Source organism: Aquila chrysaetos, chromosome 11, assembly GCF_900496995.4.
Source record: "Aquila chrysaetos chrysaetos chromosome 11, bAquChr1.4, whole genome shotgun sequence".
Lineage (NCBI taxonomy): Eukaryota > Metazoa > Chordata > Aves > Accipitriformes > Accipitridae > Aquila > Aquila chrysaetos.
The window spans coordinates 7042559-7069629 of record NC_044014.1 but is presented as its reverse complement, the minus strand read 5'-3'; the positions used below and the strand labels follow the sequence as shown (position 1 = coordinate 7069629).

Here is a 27071-nt window from a genome sequence, read left to right as displayed (position 1 = left end):
GTGGGTCATTAAATGGCAGATTCTGTGCAGAGTATGGGATGTGTACATCTGCTTGTTTAAAAAATAAAATCTGCTCATCTTCTAGAAGGTTATTTTATTCCATGTGCTCAAATGCTGTAACAATCATTTGTCCTCTACCTTGAGGAAATAGATAACTGAAAAAAAGGTTTGGAAATGGAAAGAAACGAGGGAGGCATAAACATTTTTATCTAAACCAAAGCAAAAAGTTTGCTTTAGACAACACGATGCATCACCCCATGGCTGTTGGTAGATGGCAGCCTCTGTCCTTACGCAAAGGGGCTCTGTAAAAGGTTACAGCTGCCTGCGAATGCTTTCTCATAGGCCTGTGTGCTCCCACCTGCTGATAGCGAATCTCAGCAGGAGGCAAAAGAATTTGCCCGTTTGTAGCAATAAGTTTCAGAAGGAATTCCAAACATAATCCAGCTTAGAGCTAACCATGAACAGGCTTTACTGCATTAATTGCGTGTTATACCATGGATTTAGGAGATAGGTGCTGTTAGGGTATGTTTCCAATTGATAAGTATAGGCAAAAGCCTTTTCGACATCTGGTTCACTGGGGGTCTTATCCTGACATTTCCAGCAGGCGGTACTGAGGCCAAGTGGTTTTCCTCTGGTGGCAGGATAAAACTGGGTGTGTTGCTGCTGTGTTTCTGGCTGGAGCTGCGTGAGCCCACCCTGCCGATGACTCATCCCTTAGAGTGGCTCAGAATATCACACTCTGCCTTGCTGCTTTCCTATTCCTATTACACTGATGCATTTGGGTCTCGCACGGTGTTGGCGTTTCATTTACAAACCTCTCTTTTCCCATAAAGGAAAGATGGCTGCCAGCCCTGCTTTACCCTGATGTTCAGCACTCAAAAAGGGTTTTTTTTCTGGGCCTTTCCTGAATGACTTCAGATGAAGATTTTTTTGGAAAGCAGAACAACCAAACACATTAAGCACCTTAGAAAGCACATTTTTCAGAGTTTAACTGTTTTTCGGTAGCCTCTCCTTTTTTTTTTCCTTCCAAAATTGGCTGCTTCTGCACATGATTCAGACTAAATTTTCCCTTTTCTCCCAGCAAGCACTGAATCAGGATTTTTAGGCCAGCAAAAAAAGACCTGTGTTCCTTCCCTGCCACCCTGTCTTTGAGTCCATGCTTGAGTATTTCAGCATCAGAGTTTATGACAGTGAGTAGAGTAAGACAAGCAGTGGAACAGACTCACAGGTCTGCTGTTTCTTTCTCCCTCACTCACAGAGAACCTGACTGCTCCATTAAATCAGGTGTGGACATACCTTGAAGTTAAAGGGCTGTGTTGTCACGAGAGAAAATGGATATAAATAAATCTACCTCTTCCTAATATTTTTTTCTTTTTGTTGTTTTTGTGAACCGGGTGTTCCAGGTGACACGAAAATGAAGATACCAACAGCTATGAAGAAATCAGGAGGCAAGACTCCAAAGTGGGTTTTGCAAAGACCAATTGACAGACTTTAAGGCAAGTAGGTCTGTGCAGTGGCACTTGCTCTGGCATCCGATGGGGAGCCCCATCCTTGAAAGGGGCCATCCATCTGAGGCTTGCGCTGAAGCAGCCCCTTGTCATCTATCAGTGGTATATTCAGGCTTAAAAAACTGTAGTAGAAAAGAGAGATGCGGTGAGGACTGATTGTCTTGATTTTGTTTTTCAAAGTAGGGCATTGTGTTAGCGAACACACTTCCTTCCGTCCTAGTGCACCACATAGACTCAGATTTGTTGGAAACAAGTTTTATTTTGTGAAATGCTGTAAGAATCATGAAGAAAACCCACTCCGTTGTTCTTACCGATAAACGTGACGTCAGAATTGCTGCCCTCTGTGTAGATGTGTAACTAAGACAAACGTGTTATTGCAGAATCTCAGTAATCTGGTAGCAGAGCTCAGCTTTCCGCTCCCTGCACTCAGCCACATTTACGTTATGTGACTGCTCCTAGTCCACTTCAATGCAAAGTCATCCAGCTTAGTTGAAATAACCACTCTGGCAGCCGCACAACACTCTGTTCAGTTGCTGCCCCGGTTTCTGAAGGGACCGTGTAACCGTGCCTTTGGTTGCCAGGATCGTGAAGTGCTTCAGAGCTGCGCTGTTCATGAACACTAGGTAGCTCCATGGGATTTCCAAACACCGTATAGATCCGTTGCAACTCTTTTGATAAACCTATTTACCCTTTCAAGAATTAAATAAACATTCACACAGTATACAGCGAAGACTCCAGCACGCTGGAGTCATACTTTTGTCTCACAGGGTGACACTGCAGATGACTCTGTATATATAGAGGTACATATAGACATCAGATGAAAGAGGAGCAGTAGAGCTGTCAGGTGCACATGCCGATTTCCAAGATCTGCCCTCTTCATTGAGGCACCTGTGTAAAAGTTGCACACCAAACACAGTCCGTGCTCCCTGCGGAGTCTCCCATGAAGGTAAATCCCTCCCCACTGAACAGCCCCATCCCGAGATGTGGCAAGCACACTGATATCCCATTGCTGTCAGCAGAAGTTAGCTCGCTGCTGCAGCGCGTGCTGCTTCACAAAATGGGGACTGACACACGTGTGTTCATTTTTCCTTTGGAGAGAGGAGTTGCTTGTAGCATTAAAAACATTGTATGCAATAAAAGGCGTGTCTTCCAACATCAGCCATGTTGTGATGCCGGTGTTGTCCTTGTGATGACCGTTAGTGGGAGGCTGGGCAGGGGTGTGAAGTGCACTTACAACCTGAGCATAATTTGCTCTGTTTACAAGCGCGCATCAGTCCTTGCACAGAAGCGGTCAAACAACAAGCAGGGCAGACATTCCTTAGGAACCTCATCTCTATGCTAAGGCTCTGGTTTCCAGGAAGCAATTTTTCCCTTAAGAATTATTTAATCAGAGCAAAATCTTCCGGTACTTACAGACACAACTGCTGCTATATAGAACTTGGCATTACAAAGAAAGTAACCACAACACGGCATGGCTTCCGGAGACTGAACATTTTCTGAAGTGACAGGAGAGAGGATGTGGAAGATCGTACATAGCAGTGCCACCTGCTACGCACAGTAACTTTCAAAGTTCTAACCTTTGACACTTAATCGGGTACAAAAGGCATTTATTATAGCCATTTTATCCTAATGCCCAAGGTATTACTCATTAAACGCATTTCTCATTTCTTTCCTAGGTTCAGAAAATGTGTTCTAGGCAGCCTGCAAGTCCTGCTGTTGCAAGCCATTTCTGCCTGGCTGTAGAAAGAAATAAGATTGGTGCGATAAAAAAAGAAGAAAAATGAAAAAGTAGTGCTTGCGCTCTACTTACAAGAAGGTGCATGTTCATTTGGTTCGCTTCACGTGGATTTAATCAATGGAAATACAGATGGGGGAAGTGTTAGTGAGAGTAATGGGTCGGTTTTATTCCTCTTTCTTTGCTTGACCTGCTGAATCGATCTACCCCGTTGCCAGGAAAATCAGGATCATGCTGACACGAGCATCTGTCCTATATAGACAAGAGAGAATTTATGTTGCAATCTAGCGCTTAAAATTCACAAACTTTCCGCAAGTGGCTGACGTCTCACGCAGCCGCTTACCGGGATTAAAAAAAAACCCCAAGAATTAAAACAAAACCGGTGCGGCAGAAAAGACGGGATTCCCTCGGGGACTTGCCCAAAATCTCCCTCCAGAAAGGCGAGAAGCCCGTGTCTCCAGCCCGAGGAGGCGGACGCGCTTCCCACGGCAGGGGATGAAGTCCGCCGGTTGCCGGCGACTCCTTCACTCGGGTGTCAGCACCTGTCAGGCGGGGACGAGCACGGAGCCCCGCCGCCCGGCCCGGCCCGGCCCGGGGAGCCCTGGGGGTCCCGCTCCGCTCCGCTCCGCTCCGCTCCGCCCTGGGGACCCCGGTCCGCTCCGGGGCCGCCGCCGCGGGGTGGCGCCCGGCACCAGGGGCTGCGCTGCGCCGCCGTCGGGGCCGCGCCGCGGGGAGCCCCGCGCATCGCTCCGCGCATCGCTCCGCGGACTCCCCCCCCCCGCCACACTCCTCGCCGCGCCGAACCGGCGTGTCGTTTCCCCCCCCCCCCCCCTCGCCCCCGGTCGGCTCCCGCCTCCCGTCCCGCGTCCGCTCCCTGCCCCCTCGGCGGGGCCGCTGCGCGTCCGCGGGGCCGGCGCCAGGTGCGTCGGGGGCCGCCCCAGGACTACACGTCCCGGCGTGCCCGGGCCCCGCGGAGCCGGCGGCGGCGGGGATGGCGCCTGCGCGGGGCTGCGGGGCCGCTCCGCGGTGCCACACCCCCGGGGGAGGGAGGCAGAGGAGCGCCCGAGCCCTCAAACCGGCGGGGAGCCCGCGGGGCGGAGGATGGAGTAGCGGGGCGAGGCGAGGCGAGAGGCAGATCGGGCGGGGGGGGGGGGGGGGAGCGCCGCCTCCGCCGGGGGAGCGCGGAGGAGAAGGGAAGGAAGGCAGGGATCATGCACGGGGGGATAAGGCGCTAGGGGCAGGAGGCGGGTGGTCGCCCGGAGACTCCGCACCTCGGGAGTGACGTCCTGCTGCAGTGCCGCCGCCTGCCTACGCTGCCCGAGCTCGTCAATGGAGCTGGAAAACATCGTTGCCAACACCGTCTTGCTGAAAGCCAGGGAAGGTGAGAGAGCGGCGGGGGGGGGGACGACGGGGACACGGACACCGGGACCGGAGCATCCTTGTCGCAGTCGCCCCGCCGCGGAGCGATGCCCGCGGGGTGCGGGCGGGCACCGGCGGGGCTGCGCGCCGGTCCCGCCGGCCGGCGGCTTTCGGGGTGCCATGTGGCCGAGCCGGCGTTGGAAACGGCTCGGTTGGGAGAAGAACCCCCGGTGAGAAGGAAAATACCGCTTTCCCCCGCTGTGTGCGGAGGTTTGGGAAAGGAAGTGAATGAGATTGCAGAGATTACAATTTTCACCCATCTCTTCCTTCCCCCTTCCCGCCTCCCCCCCCCACCCCCCTTTCAAATCTGGTCCCACAGATTGTGCTATTTCAGCGTCTATTGTTAAAGGTCAGCTGCAGATGCATTCATTCAAAAGGGCTTAGCAAATCTGCAAATAGCTTTCCGCGCCGTGTGGTGAGACCGGCAGGATCGTATACGCTTCAACGTACAGTCATTGCCTTATTCGGCGTTATTAGGTGATATCATGTTGCTGCAAACATGCCCCATTGTTGAGAGTCTGTTTGTCCCCAGCCGGAGCCGGGCAGAGGGACCGGGGGGCTCAGCACCACCGCCCCCCCCCCCCCGCCGCCCCAGCCTGCCGGTGCCCCGGGGAGCGGGGCCGGCCGCGGGGGCTCGCCGAGCTGGGGCCGGGGGGGGGGGGGACCGGCTGCCAGCCGCGGCCGTGGACGGGCAGCTGGATGCTCCGGGAGATGCCGGTGCCGCCGGCACGGAGCAGCCGTTAAAAAATACGCTCGGATGCCGGCCCGCGCCGCGGGGCTCTCTTGGAACATCCCCCGCGGACCCGCAAAGCCGAACCCCGATAGCCGCCAGCGGATCGCCCTCGGAGGGCTTTTTTGGGGGGGGTTGGGGTTGGTTTTTTTTTTTTTTGTCCTTTCGGGAGGGGACGTGGTTTCCTCTCTCCGCGCAGGGCGGTGCGTGCCCGGGGGAGGATATCCTCCCGCAGCGCGGGCGCGGAGCCGGGCGCTGCCCGCCGCGGGGCCGGGGAGGGGGCTCGGGGCTTGTCCCGGTTTCCCCGCGGAGACCCCGTCCACCAGCCGGGAGCATCCCCCCCCCCCCCCCACCACCACCCCCGGCTGGAGGAGGATGAGCGTGGGCCACGCACAAGCAACACGTCTCACGGTTGCAGCATCGCTGCCAAGATGCCATCGTTTTCTGCCGGCTGCGGCCCCGGGTTGTCCGTGTATTTTTCCCTTGCTTGCTGTTTAAAATAGGACCGTTTCCCACGCCTTTATTCGAGCTTCTATTCCCTGAAAATACTGGCTAGGCTGGGCGGTTTTAGGTGCCGTATAACCTGCAGCCTTTTTTTTTTTTTTTTTTTTTTTTTTTTTTTCCTACTGTCCTCTGGAGTGCCTGGAACCGCCTTGCTAGCGAGGCCGGGGACCGCTCGGGTGGACTTGCGTTTTGGTCCCTCTGAAGCTAAGGAAGCACGAGTAAAGCAATATTAGTTTTGTAAAAGAAATAATTCAAGTGGTCCTCCCCTGGAGCGATCCTTTTGCTGGGAAAATAGTTCAAATTGTAAAATAATGTTTATATAACTCACGGGCTGTTGAACTTGTGAGGCTTAGCTAAAGAGTAAAGTCCTGAGATCCTCCCAAAAAAGCTCTATAAATAATAAGGGCAAAGGTGTTATTCCATTCAGCAGATCAGTGAATGACAACTTTCTGACTTAGGATGGAGAATTTTTATTTTCTGTTGTCATTTTTAATATTGTTTAGGATGCAGTTGTTGCTACCGGCAATACAGTGCTGCTTTAGATTTCAGCAGACTTTAGGAATCCTTTAAAGGACTGGTACTAATTACAGTTATTGTGTGCTGTTTTCAGAGAGCCAATATTTTGCAAGTAATTTTAAATGTGCCATTCAGTTTTATGGTCTTTTTCTACCATCCTCAGCAAGACGGTAACAGTAATGTTGTTTTATTGTGTTAAAATCGTATTAAAGAAGCTGTTAGCTACGATCCAAATGGCAGAACTTTATCAAGATTTACTCCAAACTATACTCCAACTTTTCTTTTAGCCACGTATGAAGCTCCAACAACATTTTTTTGAGGCCTGGTGCTCATTTATTTTTAAAGCTTTTTTGGAGGGGGCTTGAAAGTTTTTGAAATGAAGAACAAAGGACAAGTTACGTACCTGACATCAGAGCCACAGGTAGTATGCCTGTATTGTGTACGTTTCCAGATTTTGAGTTATCATTGCAGGCCGCTGTGAGTAAAGTGTTTTTAAAATTTGCAGGGAGTAATTTAGGTGGATGTCATTGCAGATGAAGAAGACGGACAGCATATGGAAGACCAAGAGCAAAAGCAAGTTAATATATTGAGGATTATGGTATCTAAAAATAAGCTTGTTCCAGGTCCCGCAGACTCCATCAGTACATTTAGTTGGGTGAACGTGTAGCCAAAGCCAAGTACATGCATGTGCGTTTCCACTTGTTAAGTGAAAAGTAAAAGCTATATTAGCTCAATTGCATGGTGGTTGGTGCCTGCAATGTGGTACTTAATGTCAGAAGAAGGAAAACGATGGGATCCACTCTGCAAACGTTAGCAGAAGCAGAAGTTTTACCATAATTGCAGGGGGAACACGAACCCAATATCAGCAGCAAAAGGGAAATTTCAGATTAGTTTCAAAGGGAGGTTTAGGTAGACCTGCAACGTTAAGTCCAGCGGTGAGGACTTTTGTAAGGGACTCAGAAGTAGGGCTGAGTGACCACCACAAACATTTTCTAGCAAATATTGGTTTAAATTTTGCAACTCATTTGCTTTGGCCTTGGTAGCGTTTTTTTTTCTGTGGTCCCTTGTGTAAATTCCTTTGTGACTAAGTTGTACTAACGCAGCCCCCGATGCAAAGTGAACTTTTTAGCTGAAATACCAGGAAGCAAGTTTTATAACTGTTGTACAAAGACTTGCACTCGAATCCTGATGATTACAATGAGAAGCACACCCAGAATTAACTGATGCCATGTGAGACATGAGTAATCTTATTAGAGCAACAAAAAGAGTAAATGCAGTTCACATACAAAAATGTATCTCACTGAATAATTTTGAGCAGAGAATAAATTTCAGGAAATCTTCATCTTTTTGCAGAATATGAAGTTTTTGACACAAAATTACACATAAGTTACTTGTTATACTCAGAAGTCTGCCAGTCTGAACACGTAAAAAATGGCGTTTTATTGCATTTGAAAGTTCATTTATAATTCGTTAGGAATAAAGTTATGCTGTTTCCTCAATTATCATTTCTCATTTCTTGGATGCAAAATCCCATTTCACAAACCACTAGTCCCTTTTAGGACTGAATAGAAAATACTTCTGGTTTAATTATAGGAACCAAATAGGTATTTAGGACTGTCTTGTATTGCCCGGGGAAAAAAATAAGCGGAGAAGGGAAGGAAAGAAAGGTGAAAATCATAAAAAGAAAAGCAAAATAATAACAATTGCAGTCGTTTCGGGTTGAGTAAGAACCCCAAATTATGAGGTGGTGAAACATTTATCTAGATCTTTTCATTAGCCTTCTGGTTTCTGAGTCTCAGCAATTGCGTCTGAACCACAGAATCATCTAGCCATTAGTAACGGAGATACACCATGCTGCTAGCAGCAGCTCCAGGTTGGTGAATGAATCCCGATTAATTATCCCAATTTAAGGTTGTTTGACAGAGGACATCATCAGAACCACGGAGCCACTGGCGGAGTCCAGGAGAGACCGAGGACTGAGTCTCCCGGCATTTCAGAGGAACTTTTAACAGCCCTAACCCAGACAAGCTTTAAAACTCATCCAGAGAGTCATGAATCTACCCCTGCCTGTCAAAAGCAATAAGCTGATAAAAGACAAGTCTTTCGAAGAGGCTGATGATTGAACTGTGATGTTTGTATGAAAAACAAACAATATGGTCAGATAAGCGTGACCAAGGCATGGTGATTACCTAGATACTCTTCCTCATGATCCATTCCTTTCTATAAGGAAAGATCAATCTTCTCTCACGTTACCTGCTGCTTCTGTGTGCACGAGCTTTCTCAGACAACCTGAAACGCATTTCAAAACCCAAATACAACCTGACTCTGAAATTGCAAAATCCTTTACGAATTTGTACAGATAGACAGTTCCCACCATTTTAAAGTTTTAGTGATCGCTAAATTAGTCATCACAGTTATTAGTTTTAAACCAGGCAATTTGGAAGATAAACTATTGTTTTTCTCAGACCTCGGGTTTCTAAAGTGCAAAGTTCACCATGTAAACCTGGTAAAAGGAAAAAAAACCTCTCCAACCCCTAAAACACAACACAAATGCTTTTTTTTCCTTTTTAGGTAGACTGGAATTCTCAAATAAGCTTATTTATGGCACCCAAGCAGAGCCTTTGATCACGCTAGCCAAAAGGGGCGACCTTCTTTTATATATCTCTCAGAATTTTTTGATGAGCGCACAGCGATGCCATATAACATGCAAAATGTGCCTGTTCATAAATTGCTGTATTTTTAGCTTGCTCTTGCAGGATGATCACAGGGGAGATTTGTGCGTGTCCTTATTGGCAAAAGACTAGCAATAAATCCTAAACAAGAAGCGTGATTGCTTTCCAAGAACTTGGCTGCAGAGCAATTGGAAAAGGGGCAGTAGAACAATGAAAAGCATATTTTGAAGGAAAGAAGGTGACTATAGTGACAGCCGAACCCCCATGGAGAATATGATTATTGCAACTTAAACTTTAGCAACTTTGTTAACCAGTGCTTTGAATGCAGAATCTAAGGTCCTGTCCTGTATCCCTTGATATAAAAACAAAGTACTTTGTAAGGAAAGTGTTGTCTCTGTAAGCAGAGGAAGCTTGCGTGCAGTTACTCAGTTTGGTTTTCTTTTTGGAGTTCAAGAGAAGCTCTTACCACTGCAATAGCTTAAAAAAAAATATTTCAAGAATGGAATCAGCCATTACTTCAGATACAACAGGGTGCTTTTAAGCAGTAGTTTAAAAAAAAAAAAAGATATTCCTTTTCAAGCCTGTAACCATTTCTTTCTGGAAAAAAAAAAAAATAGCCAGAAGAGTCCAGAACATTTCATTTTATTTTAATCAAGGAAATTCAGAAAACAGGATTCTTCAGGCCTTTGTGAAAAGAATGTGTAAGTCTGAATGACTTCAAGACCTCCTTTTACAGAAGGGACTTATTTCGGTAGCCATACCTGGCTTAGAGCAAGCGTGTGTGTCTGTGTGTGTGTGTGTGTAGAACCGGCTTGAAATCCCTTTCCGTGGTTTGTTTTTTTTTTTATAGCAGGGCTGATGCAGAGCAAGTTAGAGCTGCTGTCGCTGTGCCCGTGGTGGGCACTCTGTTCTTCTGGGGTTCTCTCTCTGGCCAGCTACACCAGTTTGCAGGCATGGGCAGCAGGTCTTGGGATGTGCCAATGCTGGAGAAACCAAGACCTTTTCCACCCAAAATTTCCTTATTGAAGAGAGGACTGTGCCCCTTCATGTGTGTTATTGCTGTGGAACTGTGATGTTATGGCCTAATTGCTATCTAGCTTGTTGGGTTTGTAGGTGTTTAAAAAATATTTAGTACTGAGCTGTGATGGTCTCTCGGGTTATTAACACATAGAAGCTATTAGCTAGTAAAACTTCTAGAATAAATGTTAACTATGGAGGTTTGAATAGAGCTACTTACATCTGCTCCATTAATCTCCTGTGATTGCTTTCCTCAAGTGCAAAATAATAAATCTAGGAAGAGACTGCCTGTCTTTGTTATCAGTATGTTCCTTTTCTGAGAAGGTTTTAACTTGGTGTTGCTGAAATTGTCCACTCAGAAAAGAATTTTCAGTATTTTTACAAGACATATGTATAATTTTGTGACTGTATCTAGCTTTTTGTATTAATTAAGAATATTCTGAGATAACCTAGGCAAAAATGTCTGAAAGAGATGGTTTTAGGGATGCTTTACTGAGAGTGTTACCAGGCCAGCAGCACTTGGACCAAACTAACACATGTGTCTTTGTGATAAACAGCTCCAGAATGAAAGCCTCAACCCCAGTCTCGCCCTGAGATGGGCTCTACCACAAGTGTCCATCCCTTTGTCACCAGCGAGTTGGTGGATGGGTGTGCGCTTCCCCATTTTGAGGGCAATGAAGAAAAAACAGCTAAAGAGGAATGCAACAGCTCTGACTTTGCTGTTTCTAGGCCCTGGGGGTATGTTGTACCTGTTCGGTGGCTGACCTTGCTTCCTTTTTCCTTTATACCTGCAGACAGTAAAATGGGTTACTACTGAAAAAAAAAACCAAAAAACCCACCGCCAAAAAAAAAAAAACCAACCCCAAAACCACCCCTGCATCATTTCAATCTTACTTCTTGGAATATGAGCTCCCTTTCCAGGTACTGCTTTGCTAGCTAAGATCTGCTAATGATCTTTTTCCCCAACTCAGAAGATGAACATCTGCATGCTGAGGACTTTGATGCTTGCAGTGAAGGGTCTGAAGCCCCAGTCGGGTATTCAGGCTTATTAATACAGATGTGCTCTGATCCTCCTAAATCCCAAAGCTGACTGCTAGGATGTAGGCAGGGTCCTTCTGCATGTGTAGAGATAGAACTTGTATTTTTATTGCTTGGCCGACCTTATGTGTTTAGGCATGTAGGTGATTCTTCTCCTACACTATTCTTATGCCAGTGTTACTCTGTGAATGACTTCTGGTTTGTATTGATCCAAAGAAAGCTACTGAAGCTCTAATTTAAGTGCAAGTAGTGGTCCTAAAGTCAATGGGATTATTTCCATGGCTAAAATATCCACAAAATCACATCAGGATCCATATTGGTGCATTGAAAAAGTTTAAAAGCAAATTATTTAATCAAAGCAGTTACTGTCTTTATAAAATATTAGTCAAATCCAACCAAGTAAACAAGGGTTCTGGATAGGAAATACTACCCTTCCTTTTTTTTTGTGTGTGTATGTGTTTTTCAATGAAAATGGGAGCTAAGGATCTGACTTGTGCTCATTTATGAGTTCTTCCCCTGGATCTCTATTTAAAAAATATTCTATATGCTGCAGGCATTTTCTGTGTGGCAGTGGGTAAGAAGAGAATCGATTGCTCCTTATTTTTACAGGCACATAATCTAAACAATAACAAGATGATACAATCCTAATATTTCTTTAAGACCACAGGATGTGAAATTAAATTAAAAGGCCAGGAAAATAAAGAACCCTGCAGTTTGATTACACTCAGCTGGATTATCTTTGTAATTATTTTGCTTGGAAGATTTAAAAAATGCATACTGCTTTGTGAGAAAGATTAGGCAGGGAAACCAAAATTACAGTAAACATTGTAAAGAAAATATTGCAAAGATGATGGGTATTTTACTCAATTTTGGAAAAAAAAAAAAATCCATAGAGTTGCCTGTTAAAATGAAAGGATGGAACAAAACGCAGAGGGAAGATGGATGAGGCTGCGAAGTCTGTAGAACCGGCTCAACTGCTCCTAGGTCATATAATGTCTCTTCAGATGAAGCTGAAGAAACTGTCACAAGCATTTATTCAGGGAAGAAGGGCAGGCTAAAAGGAGTAGAAATACACTGTCCTGGTTCCAGCTGGGATAGAGTTAATTTTCGTTCTAGTAGCTGGTATAGTGTTACGTTTTGGGTTCAGTATGAGAATAATGTTGATAACACCCTGATGTTTTCAGTTGTTGCTAAATAGAGTTTAGACTAAGTCAAGGATTTTTCAGCTTCTCATGCCCAGCCAGCGAGAAGGCTGGAGGGTCACAAGGAGTTGGGAGGGGACACAGCCAGGGCAGCTGACCCAAACTGGCCAAAGGGGTATTCCATACCATGGGACGTCATGCCCAGTATATAAACTGGGGGGAGTTGGCCTGGAGGGGATCGCAGCTCAGGAACTGGCTGGGCATCGGTCAGCGAGTGGTGAATAATTGCCTTGTGCATCACTTGTTCTGTATATTGCAATACTTTTATTCGTAGTCATTTTATTATTGTTATTATTATCATTATTAGTTTTTTCCTTTCTGTTCTATTAAACTGTTCTTATCTCAACCCACAAGTTTCACTTTTTTTCCTGATTCTCGGGAGAGGGGGGAAGTGAGCGAGCGGCTGCGTGGTGCTTAGTTACTGGCTGGGGTTAAACCACGACATACACACAAGTACTCGAGACTCAATTCGGACCTGGGAGTGAATAATGCAAATAATATTAATGAAGGAAGGGCGGCTGTCTGTGCTCTAGGGTGAAAATAGTTATTCACAGCTACCTTCTCAGTGGCACAGCGAAGGCTGAAAAATTTGTATATCCATCATTTCCAGCACCTACAGGTGTGCTTACTATGCATGAGTAGTCCCATGGACTCAATGGGGGGACTGCTTGGTGGTTGGAAATGCAGCTTGTTTGCGCTCTGGGATCAGTCTGTTCTCACTGCTGCACTGCTGTTCCACTCAGTAAAACTGCACCAATATAACTGAAGTGAAACAAACTACTAGCAGCCATCGGAAAAGGCCTGCTGTGTCATTTGGTCCCTTGTTCTCCGTGCTCTTTTCAAGGTTTGAAACAGTTTTGGTATAAAAATGACTGCATATATGGATCTATCTCTCAAAGTCTTTTTGCAGTCCAAGAAATCTTGATTTTTCTGATTAAATTTTCCTTACTCTCATCTCCTTACTCGTCTAATCCCTTTTGTACAGTTTTCATTCTCCAGGCACTTTCTGTGTCTCACCGGCTATAGTCTTGCCAAGTTTAACAGGCTTTGTTCTTTCCTTCTTCGAGCACGTCAGCTTGGATGGTCCACCTCAAAGTTTGTGCAGTCAGACCTCAGGACAAGTTCACTCCCAGCGGTGGGTTCTGGGAGGTGTGCCTGGGGACGGAGTTGGCCGTGCGGGCAGTCTGAATCTGGTCCTCAGCCTGTCCGACCAAAAAAATCGGCTGAAATAGCTGGTCAAATGGGGAGCGGCCCTAGGAAAGAGGCAGTACCAAAGAGGATACATCAAGGTATTTCAGAGTAGTTTCCATCAGTGAGGTTGCTTATGGAGTTCCCTGTTGTCCTGAGGATGCCAAAGAGGCAGTTAATAAGCAGTAGCAGCTATTTTTGCATTGGTTGAGTATTCTCTTGGGTCCCATTGAATACATGATTTCACTGTGAGCTTGGCTTTTCCTGGTAGGCTGAGGTTACGTTACAAGTTCTAGAAGTTACCTTATTTTTGGTACAATACCTCTTTTGCTTAACTACTCAAAGAGCCAATCTCTACCTTGTGTGGGCATGTAGCATGGTGACTTTTGGGATGCTGTTTACTAGCTCCCAATGCTCCTGGACCATTCCCCTTTTCCTAGCATCATTCTGTCAGTGAATAAATTTGGATGATTTTGTTTCCTCTTTCTGTTGCAGTAGTCTAAATTTTTCGAGACCAAAATTCCCATATTTTATTCTTCCCGCTCTTCTAATCTTTCTGGTTTATTTTCCCTGTCCTCTGTTTCTGACACCACCTTTGAATTTGACAAGTCTTTGATGTACTGTTTAAAACATATTTAATTAGATAGATTAAATGTCAGTTTGCTGGACACATCTAAGGCTTTATGTATTTTCTTTCTTGTATTATCCTCAGTTGTTCTTTGGTCAGTGTTTAGTCTATGTGACAAGGCTCCTATCTAAAATGACTGAAACTGTTCTTTTTTTTTCCCCTATGCATGTGTTATGGGAGACCATAATTCTATAGCAAGTCTTTATTTACAATGAAAGCTTTAGACTGTGCCTGACTGAGCGTGCTCCCTCAATTCTGTCTAGCCATCTAGTGTGTCCCAGAAAAGGGACTACCTGCCAGGAGAATGGAGAAACTCTGTGACGTGCCAGTTGCGTTCACTCAGCAGCATCTGTAGAAGGCACTGATGGAGAATCTCATCTTGTGAAAAAAGTGAAAAAAGAGAGAAATGCAGCTAGAAGAGGAGATTCAGAAACAAAGGGAAGATGTCAATGATGCCAAATGAAAAAAACACCAATGAGTCCCCAGTGACATTTCCGTCAAAATACTCCTGTAGGCAGGGTAAGGGAACTGACGTCTTTAAAAAGCAGATGAGTTCGAAAGAACCATTATTTAGCCAAGGTTGCCAAAATATTGGTGGCAGATAGATATATTTCTTATGGGTGCTGTTCAATGCTTGTCACTCAATTTTGTCTTAGGTTTCTGCTGATTTCGTCTTCCCATTGCTTTCCTTCCTGCTCCCTCACAGGTTTGGTTTTGTTTCTTGCTGGGGATGAAGGTTAGATTGGGAATTCCTTTCAGTCAATGTGCTTTCTTCCATCTTCTTTAGTTTTGGTTGTTACAGATTTTTTTTTTCCCCCGGTGCTCTGGGTCCCTATGAAGTTGGTTGCCTTTGGTCCAGCAGGAGAGATTCTAGTGATAAGCACACTAGAAATCAATAGGGTTGTTTTCTGTAGGGTTGATCTTGCTACTTGCATGGCAAACCTTTCTCCAGCAGAAATCCAATGGAACAACCTACCTCTGCTCTTTTGTTGTGAAGCATGATGCAAAAATGCAATTGCTCACCCTGCAAGGTTTGCAGAGGAAATTTTACTCAGCTAACAGTTATGGAAAATTAAGACAATCTGAACACTCAGCCTTAATCTTCCCACTATTAAAGGAAGAACAGTTGTCCAGTGCAACATTTGGAAGCAGTGAAAAAGCTTACAAATACAGGAGTTTGGACTAATATATGAATAAACCCTTTCCGTCTCCCTCCATAGCAAATCCACATCTACACTTCATCGCTGAATCATGATTTTGTGTTTTCTGAGGGTGCCAAGTTATAAATCATACGTTGACTGAGAATTCCTCATGAAGCACACATCTGGGAAAGTTTGTGCTTTGTTTATTTCACCAGCAGCCGAGTTTTAGGAAGAACTATCCGGGTGACTTATGTATGATGTAAGCTTCTCTCAAGGCTACAGTACACCTTTTCCTGGAAGCCTTGCACGTTTAGTGTGCATCTCCTTTCGCTATTTGGTCAATGAGAAACATAGGAATGGGTCAGGAATTAAAAAAAAAAACCTAGCTCTCTGGTTTGGAGAGCTGGAAATAGAACAAAAAAGCATTTGGAGTCAAGCTCCTTCTTGCCACCTGTCACTGCCTGACACTGAATAGCAGCAGGTGCCTATGGAAAGGCATGGCTCCAACAATCCTTCCCCAAGCCCATCTTTTCAGCCTCCCGCTCTAGGGACTTCTTGAGCAGAAGGTGGCTTTGCCCTATGGTACTTAATAGAGGGATCTATCCTTTAAGAATTTATTTAATCCATTTTTTGACCACACTTATAATTTTGGCCTGAGCGGCTTCCTGTGGCCATGAGTTCCATCACGTAACAAAAGCATGCGAACTTCCCCCCATGTGTACTTCATGAGGGCTGATGTATGACTTATGTTTTGGCAACCTCAGAAAGCAGTCATTGTGGAGATGTGGAAGTGTCTTGGAGGTGAAAGAAAGGGAATTATCTGCAAATCAATCAAATACTTCTGGGTTTTATTGTGGTTTTGTTTGTTTGTTTTTTAACATGTTGATTTCATTGCTTCTGCCCTAATTGCTATTAGGTCATTCATGATTTTACAACCCTTTATCACATCCCCTTAGTAGCCTTTCTCCAGGCAGAAAGGTCCAAGTCTATCATCTCTGTCCCTTTGCATATTCTAATTCTCTATCCTTTTTGAAATGGGTGACCAAAACTACACAGTGTGTGTGTGCGCACCATGGGCAGTGGCACAGTGATGCTGACTATTTCGTACTTTTTCGTTGTCACAATCTTAACTTGATGTTTGTTTGCTTTTTTCCCCACTGTCACAAGTGTTCATTACTAGGCCTACTGACAGCGACCTCAGAAATTTGTCTCCTGAGCTGCAATGTTTAATTTAGAGCCCATTGTTTGGTGTATATAGCAAGAGTTGTTCTCCTTCATGTGCGATACTGTGCTGACGCAGAATTTAATCTCTTTTTTTTTTTTTTTTCTCTTCCTAACTCTTAAGTGATTCAATACTGCAACATACTCCTGTAACTCTTCGCAGGCTGTTTTCGTTACAACTGTCCTGAAGAAATTCATCTTGGCAGCAAATGTCATCTTGCTATTTATCTCTTTTCCAGACCATTTATGAATACACTGAATAGTCCAAGTCCTATTGCAGATCTGTGGCACCCCACTAGCGGCCTTGCTCTGCTGTCAAATTCTTATCCCTGATTTCCCATCTCGTCAGCTGCTACTGACTCACAAGAGGGTCTCCTCTCCAGAAACAGATTAGTTTCTTAAGAATTGTTGGTGGAGGTCACTGCCCAAAAAAACCTGTTCAAAAGTGTCAAAAGCCACCTGCCTAAGCAGCTTTGACCATAGCCAACTTGTTCCAGAGGTGGAGAAGAAAAGGGAAAGCCTGTGAATGAGAAATGTTGGAATTTGCCAGCTGATGGCAGTATTCGAAGGAGCCATCCCTGTGACATCTGGGGATTGGCAAAAAAATCAGGGTTGCGCCAAGGGCTGAAAGAGAAGGTCCCTCCCAGGTGAACACTGTTAAAATGGGCGCTGCTCGAATTTACCCGTCAAATCTCTGACCATCTGAAGCTGTCGTAAGGTCAGCGATCACTTCTAATCCCATGGAGGAGTGCGATACGTGCCAGTAGGCCACTGGCTGGAATGTGCTTCAAAAAAAATAAACCCAACCCAAATCTCCCAGCCTTCCCCCAAACCCTGCCAATCCTGGGGAAAAAAAAAAAAAAACAACCAGAAAAAAAAGGTGGTTTCAGGTCCTTATTCTTCAGGACCTGTACACTAAATACGCACCTCTGTCCTGTATATGTGCACAGGATCAACCTCTCTGATCAGACAGCCTAATCTGAAATCTCTAGCAGCTCTCAGGACGTTTGTCACTCTGGCTGATGCGGACCTCCAGCTGCAAAATGTTTATTTGGCTGTGAAAAGTCTATGAAGTAACAAACTTTGATGGATTCAGCATATTGTTTTCCTTTTTTGCGATGCTGTTTGCCTCCAGCTCTCATGGGGAACACATCTCTTTTTTCTGTATATCATAAATATTAGATGCCTCGAATGACTGCCAGTGTGTGTAGCGCAGGTATGAGCCCTGCTCTGCTTGCAGCCCTTTCATGGCAGTCTGTACTGCAAACAGATTGCCTAAAAGTAACGGCATAATATGACGGCACAACGCTTTAATGTTTAACCTTGCTATGATTTCAAGTTGCTAACAGTTTTTTCTTGCTTATTAGCAGTTTACAGGTTGAATAATACCATGACACTGGGATTATTCATGGAGTCAAGTGAAGGAAGTAAGCTCTGGCTCCGTGAGCATAGTTGGGAAAGCAGATAGAGAAATATGTTATTTCTTGAATGACCTCTCTAAGACCTCCTTGTGGTGGTTGGTATAAACAAACTGGTAATTGGAAAGTTTAGAATAAATAGAAGGCAGCTTTTTAAAACTTATGGATGTGCTATGTAAATGACCCTTCCAAAATTAAGCTCAAGTCTATATGTTGCAAGTCTGTTGCAAAGGGATTGTTTGAACATATTTTTAAGCAAACATTGACCAGCTGTGTGAAGGCATGAAGCTTGTTTAGAAGCCCAGAAATGTTTTACAAGGTGAGGACAGAGCATGCTTTTGTTTGGAGACACTGGCCTAAATTTTCAAAAATACTTAGTGATTTTTATATTTTTATATATATATTTTGGTTTTTAGATACAATGAATTGAGAAGGAACTAAAATAGCTAATGAAATGCTGGATATTAAGCGCCGTTAACATGTATATTCGGTGGAGGGAAGAGCCAAATGTGAGAGGTCTGGCATGTTTCTAGGGCCAGATCCCGAGGAGGGCAGGCAGCGAAGCTTTGATCTCTGCCCTTTGTTAATCTCCGTGCTCGAGGTTATCGCTCAGATGTTAGGGTGCAGCATCTCGTTTCCAAAGAGGGAGCGTAGGAGGCTGCAGTGCTGCCCGCGTGAATCTGCTCGTGCAGGTGCAAGCTGAAGATGCCATCCTGTAAACACTAAAGCAGGTAAAGAAATTTCAGACGTGAATAGTCCCCTAAGGTGAACAATTTGTTGACAGAAGCAATTTGAGCAATTGCTCATCAGTGAAAGTAAATGCTTTACATCCCAGGCTCTTGCCTGCTTGTATAAAGAAAGTCGCATTTTGCATAAGTAGTTAGAGGGCCTGACGCCCATATCCAGCAGATAATTGTGGGAAGACCATTTTTTAAGGAGGTTTTGCTTTTTTCATTAAAAACGTGATGAGATTTGCAGACGCTTCTCTTCACTAACATAGATCTGCGCTATTAGTGTTGGATCTTTTAATCTGCGTTGATTGCAAATCATAATGAATGTGTGCTTTAAAAAACACAAGTGATGTATTAACTTCTCTAATATCTCACAGCAGATGAAGTTTCATTTGATCTCAGTAGATGCAGTTCAGCTGGAGGATAAAGCTAATTTTTAGGATTTGGTTTTTTTAGGATTAATTAATTTGTGCATAATTTTGCGCAGGAGTGAGTTTTGCTTTTTATAAGTCTTACTGTTTTCCTCTGGGGAGGGGGCAGAGGGAGGGGAACAGCTTGACAGGAATCAGTTGTTTTGCTTTAAGAGAATATGAGGAAATGGCATCTTCCAATAAATACAGATTTTATTAAAGTTGAATACTGTGACAAATAGTTTAGACTTAGAACTTCAGATTTGGTATGTAAGCAGAGCAACTCCACTGAGGTTTGTGTGCATCGCTAAGATTAATGAAATATACTTTGTAAAGAAGGGCAGTGATTCACTGAGTAAAAATAGGCAGCATCTTAAAGAGCTTGTAAACACAGCTATTAATTCTAGAACTAGAGTCTTATACTCTTTGTCTTTGAGAATAATGCCACTGCACTCCATGGCACTATTCAGTGGATACAAATTCACCTCTTAAATAGATTTTTAAATAGATTTTAAAAGTGGCCACAGTTGCATTTTTGTTTGCATGGTTTGTCCATCCTTTGTAATACCTTTATGATACTTTTACTGTATAAAATATTAATCTCTTCCATTTTAAGCCATCCTCTACACCACAAACCCTGCTGGATACATTTGCTGCAGTCAGTTAGCAATAACAATTAGAAAAGGAGCCATAGCTGACATGCCCCTCCTTTTCTACCTACTTACCTCAGGGTTTTGCAGTCTAGAAAGTACTCCTTGGTGTGAGTCACTGAAAAGATCTTGTGATTATTTTTTTTCCTTACCCCCCCCCCAAGTTTTGATTGTGCTTAAGGCTTAGTCTGATGCTGTACTTCACTCTTGATTTGAAGGAAGGGGAATGACTTTCCTCTTCTCTTTCATAACCTCAGGTCCTGTAATTTTTATTCATTCTTTTCAGTATCAGAGGGAAGCTTTCTTTGGCTCGACGCAGGTTTGTGGCTATCTTCCCAACAGCTCCTGTCTTATTCCACTGTCTTGATCTTCTGCACGAAGTGTATATTTGTTTTCTTTCAAAAGAAGGAAGCCTCCAAATTTTGGCAGGAGCCAAAGGCTCAATTTAAGTTCAATGATATTAAGTTTTATTTAATGGAACACAGCAGAATCACCATCATTTTCTATTGAACCCACTGGCCATGAGTGTCTTTTTTTTTTTTTTTTTAGCTGAAAGCACAAGAAAACATATTTGGGTGCCAGCTCCTTTCACTTTTGACAAATAAGCCGAAGGCCCTCCTTAACTGCTTATGCAGGAATATTAGTAATCCCTTTGTATCAATGGGGTAAGCAGAGAGATCATAAATACAGTTTGCTGTGGTCTGTCTCCATCAGCGACCTTTCCAGGCTGGAGCAAGCAGGTGGTATGTCAGAGCGGGTATAAAGACTCACCTGAAAGAAGTTCATCAAAAGCTACAAGTCGTGAACAGTGTGAAGATCATTACAAGTTTTCTGTCCTGGCTGCACCTGATGATGTGCGCTGGCACAGATGTGAGCCTTGGCCGCTCTCTGGGCTCTCTCTGAAGCCCTGTCTTATTTGGCTTGTGCACCTGATGTTCTTTAAAACGCTAAATATACCTTTCCGTATTCCTTTGGGAAGTGGGCAGATACAACCAGAGCAGTAGAACTGTGTGAAGTCTGTAGGTTTTCTGAATTTTCTCCTCAACTTTTCGTTTTACTGTTTTTACCATTCTTGCAGAGTCTTGAACCTGTTTTTAGACTAAAGACAAGAATCTGTTAACTCATCTCTATACAGTAACCTGCCTATGGGAAGAATCAGTCTAGTTGACCAGACTGGTCAACATGCCTAGACTTCCACGACAAAATCTGTAACAACTGGCACAGACCTGATGGTAATTTGTGCTCTGACTCTACCTGGTTTTTAAAAATGAAGCAGCGTTACTTGACAAGCAGCTCCCTTTCTGGCGAGGGGTATTCCGCATACCAACCGTTACGACGTAGTGAGAAGCGATGGGACGTGACCCGTGATTGTGAACATGCTATCGTTTATAAATATTCCTGTCTGTAGCTATCTACGTCTGCCTGTGGTGCTGTTCTGTGTGTTTTTCATGAAGACATAGTATTGTGTATCTTCTAGTATTGCAGAGCTTATTCCTCTGCCTAGCTGTGCTCTGCTTAGAAATTGTTTGGAAATGGTCTTTTCTCTGGTAACTGTTTAATCAGAATTGAAACATTAATCACATTGCTGTGCAGCCATGCAGGGGCTACAAGGTGTTCCCGAGTGCTGTGGACTCGTCACCTCTGCAGTCCCTTGTAGAGAAGCAAGACAAATTCAGATAACTTACTACCCTGCCTCCGCAAGGCAGAGAAAATACAGTTTCAGGTGAGCTCCTCTCACCGCTGTAGGGGTTAGAAAAGACCGAGCTGTGACTCAGGGCTTGTCCTCCTCTGCCCCTTCCTCCAGCTGAATATTAAAGTTATAATCCAGTCCTTGGTGGATCTAACTTGTGTTTCTTCATCCTGGCTTTGCTTGCAAGGCAGACTGAGCTGCATGGGGATTGTCCAGTGCCTTGAGTTGTTCGAAAGTTTGCAGCCTGCTGTAATTTTGAGTAAAGCTCCCTGAGAGGATGCTGTAACTGGGATTTGGGCAGGGTGAATGGTGGAAACTGGTCTCCCTCTGCTGCATCACCGCTAACGTGCGGTGCCGGGTACCCTCCGGTGGAGGCTCGGCACCCTTCCCGCGCAGCCGAGGGCGAACAAGAAAATTCCAGGCCTGGGAGATGTAGCAGGGACCTGCAGCTGTTTAAGAGGCGGCTGGGATCAGTAAGAAGGTGAGCAATTTTCTAACCGTGAGTAAATCCTGCACCTGGAAAGAGGAAAGGACTCAGGAGACTGAAACGGGAGGGGGAGCAGGCCACCAAGCACCATTTTGAGTTGTGTGTCCCAGCACTGGCATACAAGACTTTATTTTTTTCATCTTGTAAGTCATGACAGACCAGGCTAGAGAACAGGAGAATGGTTTCTACCACCAGTTAGCTTTGCGCGTCTGAGTCGGCTGTTTAATCTTGCACGGTCAAAATCTCTTCTGCAACAGACGTCTATTCTGTAAAGCAGCTGAACGTACGGATCTAATAAGGGGAGTATTAATGCAGGTGTTTCTGTTACATGGAAAACATAGAGTATGCAATGACATTCCCTTCTGCTGTAGAACTGCACGTGTTTTTTATTTTCTGTGTATAAATCAGTGTATTGTATTTGTTTTGTAGTAATTTGTAATACGTGGATCAGTGTATTCTACAGTAACTTACCCTAATTATTCAGGAATCATCCCCTATTTAATTGTTATGACTAATTTTTCAGCCTGGTTCTTCAGTTAGCTGTGCCGTGTAATGAAGCAAAAAAATGCATGTCATCATTAATTATCTTATGGAGGAATCATGACTAATGCCACACTAGTGTCCAAGCAGATCAAGGAACATTCCTATAGCTGACAGCCAGGCAAATTTCCCTTTGAAGTCACCGTAGACTTTGGCTGGTTGAAAACCTCAGGACTATGTCCAGATCTTTCTTTCTTCTCAAAATTAGGTAATCCAGGTGAATTCTTTCTGCTTCTTCATGATATTTTAAGGTGACTGCTTTATTTGTTGTAGCATATCATGTTCTTTCCAAGAAACTGAAAGCAAGCACACCTCACGTTTTCTTAAGTATCCTTATTTGATCACGAAAATTTGTACTTTTTCTTTACAGGAATGGCTTAATTAAATTCTTGAAAGTGTTTTGAAAGCTTTTGAAAATCTTGTTTTGCCTTCTAAGTTCTGGGCTGCTCTGTGCTTACATGTGAAAAGGAATATGTGCATGCCTTAAAGTTGATAGTATCCTCCTGCAAAGTTTATGACCTTACAGTAAACTCTCATATTTTGCATTCAGCAATAGTTAAAAGCATACAGGTATGAAAATCCTTATATAGGCACTTAAGAGTCTCTTGCAAAATTAGCTGCTAGCGGCTACGTTGACAGCTCAGTAGCTTCACAGAAGTAGCCATTAGTGTTTCCTGTCCTCCTTATGAACTTTAAAAATATTCATTGTTTACTCCTGACGACAGTAGTACTGCCGATGCAGAATCCTTTAGCGCTACTCAGTATTGGCAAAGCGCAGTGAGAGATGATGCAGTCTCTTCTCCGAGCAACATAAAGCTGAACTAATCTACAGACCCAGGTAGGCAGAGTACCAGGGTAAGGAGAAGCACCTTGCGTGTGGTCGCAGGGGGGGTCTGGGCGAGCAGAACGCAGCAGGTCCCTTGAGACCTGCTAAGTGTCACACTCGCTGGCCTCAGCTCCCCGTTGTAGCAGGTATTTGCAGCCCGTGAGGTTAATTCGTGTTATTTCGCCTCACCTCTGCACTACAACCTGCAGAGAAGGTTGTCCTCTCGTGCAGCAAACTTCTGCTTGTTTGAATTCTTGCAAGTATTTCTGCAACTGTGAAAGCGTTTTACCGTAGTTGCCATGACATGATGTTGTAGGAAAAAAGTGTATGTCGGTTGTAGAGAGCTGCTTGTTTCCTATAGATGATTTACCCAAGCAGAGTAAGATCTGAGATTTTCCAAAATATAAATATGATAAAATACAGTGGAAAACAAGAGCTGCTGCTACGGTAGCTACCTATTGAACTCACAACTAAATTGAGATGGAACATGTTGGCAACCCCATATAAAAGCAGTGGGACTCAAATGCTTGGTTTTCATCAACAAAGCCGTTTACATGAAAAACAAAAGAACTTCTCTGGAAAGCATTGAAGAAGTAACTGTTATGTGGGAACCCACACCTTCTCAGGACCCTTTTTTTTTTTTTTTCCCTCTTATCCATGCCTTAAAATTTATCCAAGTATATAATTCATCAGTGACATTATGCTCCAAACAATAAAGCTCCTTCCTCCCATCGAACTAAGATTAAATATTTTGGCTCTGTAGGAAACATACAGGTAAAATGTTATCTCAACTTTATTTATAAAGAGTAGCAGAAATGAGTACTGTGTTGGGACGCTGTTGCAAGCAGGAAGGCCAGCTGAAATATCACCACTCCAGCCAAAAAAAAAAAAAAGTCAATGTGTACCCTGTTTAAAACAAATGGTTTCAAAGCTAAACTTAATTTGATGATGTGCATGCATTCCAGCAACACAAGCCTCACGCTGAAATAGTAATGTAGGCTTTCACTGTCAGCTGGTTTAAAATTTCTACATCTTAAGTTGGGCTTATGCTGCATAAATTGGCTTTTCAGATGCAATTAAAAATCGGAATCAAAATACTCGGTGGCAAAATTAGTAAGTTGAAGATTAATAATGCAGAAGTGAATCACAGTTGTGACATGGTTTTTCACTCGCACTGATATTTCTCCCGGTCACGGCATGTGACCGATTGCTCAAAATCCTTGCACTGAGTTCAGTGGTGACCCCTCGCATCAGACACGGAAGGTACAGAGGGAAACGAAGAACAGGTTGGCTTCATTAACAGCCTCTTCTCTCATGAGGCATTTTACGGGGCACTGGAAAAAGCCAGGACTCTGCAAGTCCTGAGGGAAAGGTTTTGGACAAACAACATCACCTCTGCCATAGCTGACTGGAGCCGTTACAGTGAGTTTTTCACTTCCATCAGGCATTATGGTGTTTTCCAGGGTCCACAGAGCAATAACTGTCCTGGTGGTCATGCGCGTACGGGACATTTAAAACCTAGTGATGGGCAATAAATATACTCCCAGCGCGGTACGAGGCCAACTAAACACGGCAGATACGGCGCGGCTCTCTCCTGACCCACGATGCTAGGCTTTTGCCTTCTCTTGCAGTAGGATGTATGGGACAAAGCAGTTGCGCCGAGGTTCCCTCCTGCTCTCTCTCCCCACGTTACATCCCAGCCTGCGAGCCCGGGCAGTGCCAGGGAGCCGTGGCTTCTCTTCTGCTTCCTAGCGAGGTGCTGGAGCAAAGCACGGCCGATGGCCCTGTGGGGTCAGTGACGGCCTTTGTGGCATCCAGGAGAGGAGTAGGTGGAGGAGGGCTCAGCGCTGGGTAGGGTGTCCCATCGCCTGGGGTTCGAGGAAGGTGACCGAGTGTCCCGGTATTTCATGTGCTGCGGCTTCTGTTGTGCAGGAAAGTCCCTTTGGGGACAGGTCACACAGTCCACCAGGGAGGTCAGATTGGCCAGGTCAGGGGGAAGGAGTAGAAAGAAGGAAGAGAGAAGGTTTGGGGACTTCTGTTCTCAAAGGAGAAAACTCAAAACTCCACCCGTTCCCGGTCTGGGAGATTGAATAGTGTCCCAGGACGTGGTGGATTGTGCCTGTGCTCAGAGCAAAGAGCGGGGTTCCCATGTTTAATACAGCTACAACTTGTTACTAGTTGGAGTTCATTACCCCGTTGGCTTCTGTGAGGCTGTATCAAATACTAGCATGTATTGAAAAAAAAAAAAAAGAAGTGGTGATAGCAAGTTCTATTTGCAACCTGCTCTTTTAAATGGATTGAACGTTTTCAGACAGTTGAGTAATGTTAGGGCTAGCTAAGCTTTAAATCCACACAGGTGTCTCCCTGTGATCTGTATAGATTGTGAATGTATGGCTCCCAGCAATAATTACTGCTAGTGAAATATGGAACTAATAAATGTCTCCAGTTAGCGGCAAATTGAAGAACATATTTTAAATAGTAAGAATATTGTTTGAACTCCCATAAGGGTAACAACATGTATCTGTAGACTTTGTTAATAAATAATTATGGCGTAAAATTAAACATATGGAAAATATTTCCTTTTCTGTTTTCTGATTTATAACTTAATTTAAACATTTAGGGACACTGTTCTTTACTGCAGAGGAAAATAACTAGTGTATCGACAGGTTATTAAAGATATTTGATTTTCGTCTATGAGTATGAATTAGCTCCCCAAACCCTTACGCATGGGGAAATGTATACATACGAATGGTTCATCTAGCTTCAAAGTAGAACATATGTGACTGCAGAGTCAACCTCTGAAAGGTAACTCGCAAGCAAAATCTGTAAGAGTGTCAGGAATTCATGTTAAATCGTTGTTCCATGAGGCAATCATCCACAAGTCAGTCTGCTTTAAGGACTAGTCTGGGACCTGTTTCCAAAGTATATGAACACCAGTAGGTTTTGCCAGTCGGCAGCCCGGGACCCGAAATATCTGTTACTTCTTAGTGCAAGTACACCATGCTACAGTCTGTGATTTAGAAGGTTAGTGTTTGCAAATCATTTCTGAAAACTTTCTTTTGTTTCATCTCGTAAAACTTTGTAATTCGGCTGCTGCCCAGAGTGTTGTTAAGCTTGAGGGTATTAAGTGCTGCAATGGTTTTGTTTTAAAGTCACAGTTTTAATGGGGTTTAGGTGTTTTGAACTCCAAAAGCATTCTCAGAACATGGAACATTTCTCATTACCAAAACTGATGCTGAAATAAACAGGTTTGTTTTGTTTTGTTTTTTAAAAAGTACGTAACCCAGCTCAGACTATAGTTTTCTGTAAAACCTTTCAAGTTGGGGGGATGTAACAGGCTTCCAGACTTAGGACAAAATGTTTTGATGCTGCTGATGCTGAAGAGGCAATTCTTTCTTAAATACTTTAACGTCTCTTTAACTGGCATTCTGGCATCACTACCTTACATTGCTTCATGTCAAGTCAGAGTATTATTTTATTTGGTTTACTGTATGAATCTGTGCAGGTCATTGCACCTCTTGTTTATGAATGATACCATAGACTGGGTTTCTCAGCCTAAGGGTGGCTAAGACAAATACTAGCGGAGTCTGATGGAAAATGTACAGCCTTAATAGATGTGCTGTTATGCCCTGTTGAATTTTGTTGTTGTATTTATTTTGCTCAGAAAGAGAAAACAAGTAATTAGCCAAGAAAGCTCACAGCTGCGTAGCGTACTCCCCTCTCTCCTATATACACACAGTCTATTGGTATATACAAAACTGGCACTAATGAAACATAAATAGATCCTTTTCCTGTATGG

General features: G+C 44.1%; 1 protein-coding gene and 1 long non-coding RNA gene across 2 annotated transcripts in view; both read left to right on the top strand.

Moving 5' to 3' along the window:
• The first annotated feature begins 2670 nt into the window (after positions 1–2670).
• LOC115347914 lies at positions 2671–3390 on the top strand. The gene is made up of 2 exons (XR_003925691.2): positions 2671–3102; positions 3191–3390. It is a non-coding gene; the product is annotated as an uncharacterized LOC115347914 (long non-coding RNA).
• A 1012-nt stretch (positions 3391–4402) lies between these two features.
• GRK5 (G protein-coupled receptor kinase 5) overlaps positions 4403–27071 on the top strand; it is a 168160-nt gene continuing 145491 nt past the window's right edge. The window contains exon 1 of the mRNA XM_030029732.2: positions 4403–4624. Coding sequence (XP_029885592.1) covers positions 4573–4624 — 52 coding nt within the window. The 5' untranslated portion in view covers positions 4403–4572. The remainder of the gene's footprint in view (positions 4625–27071) is intronic.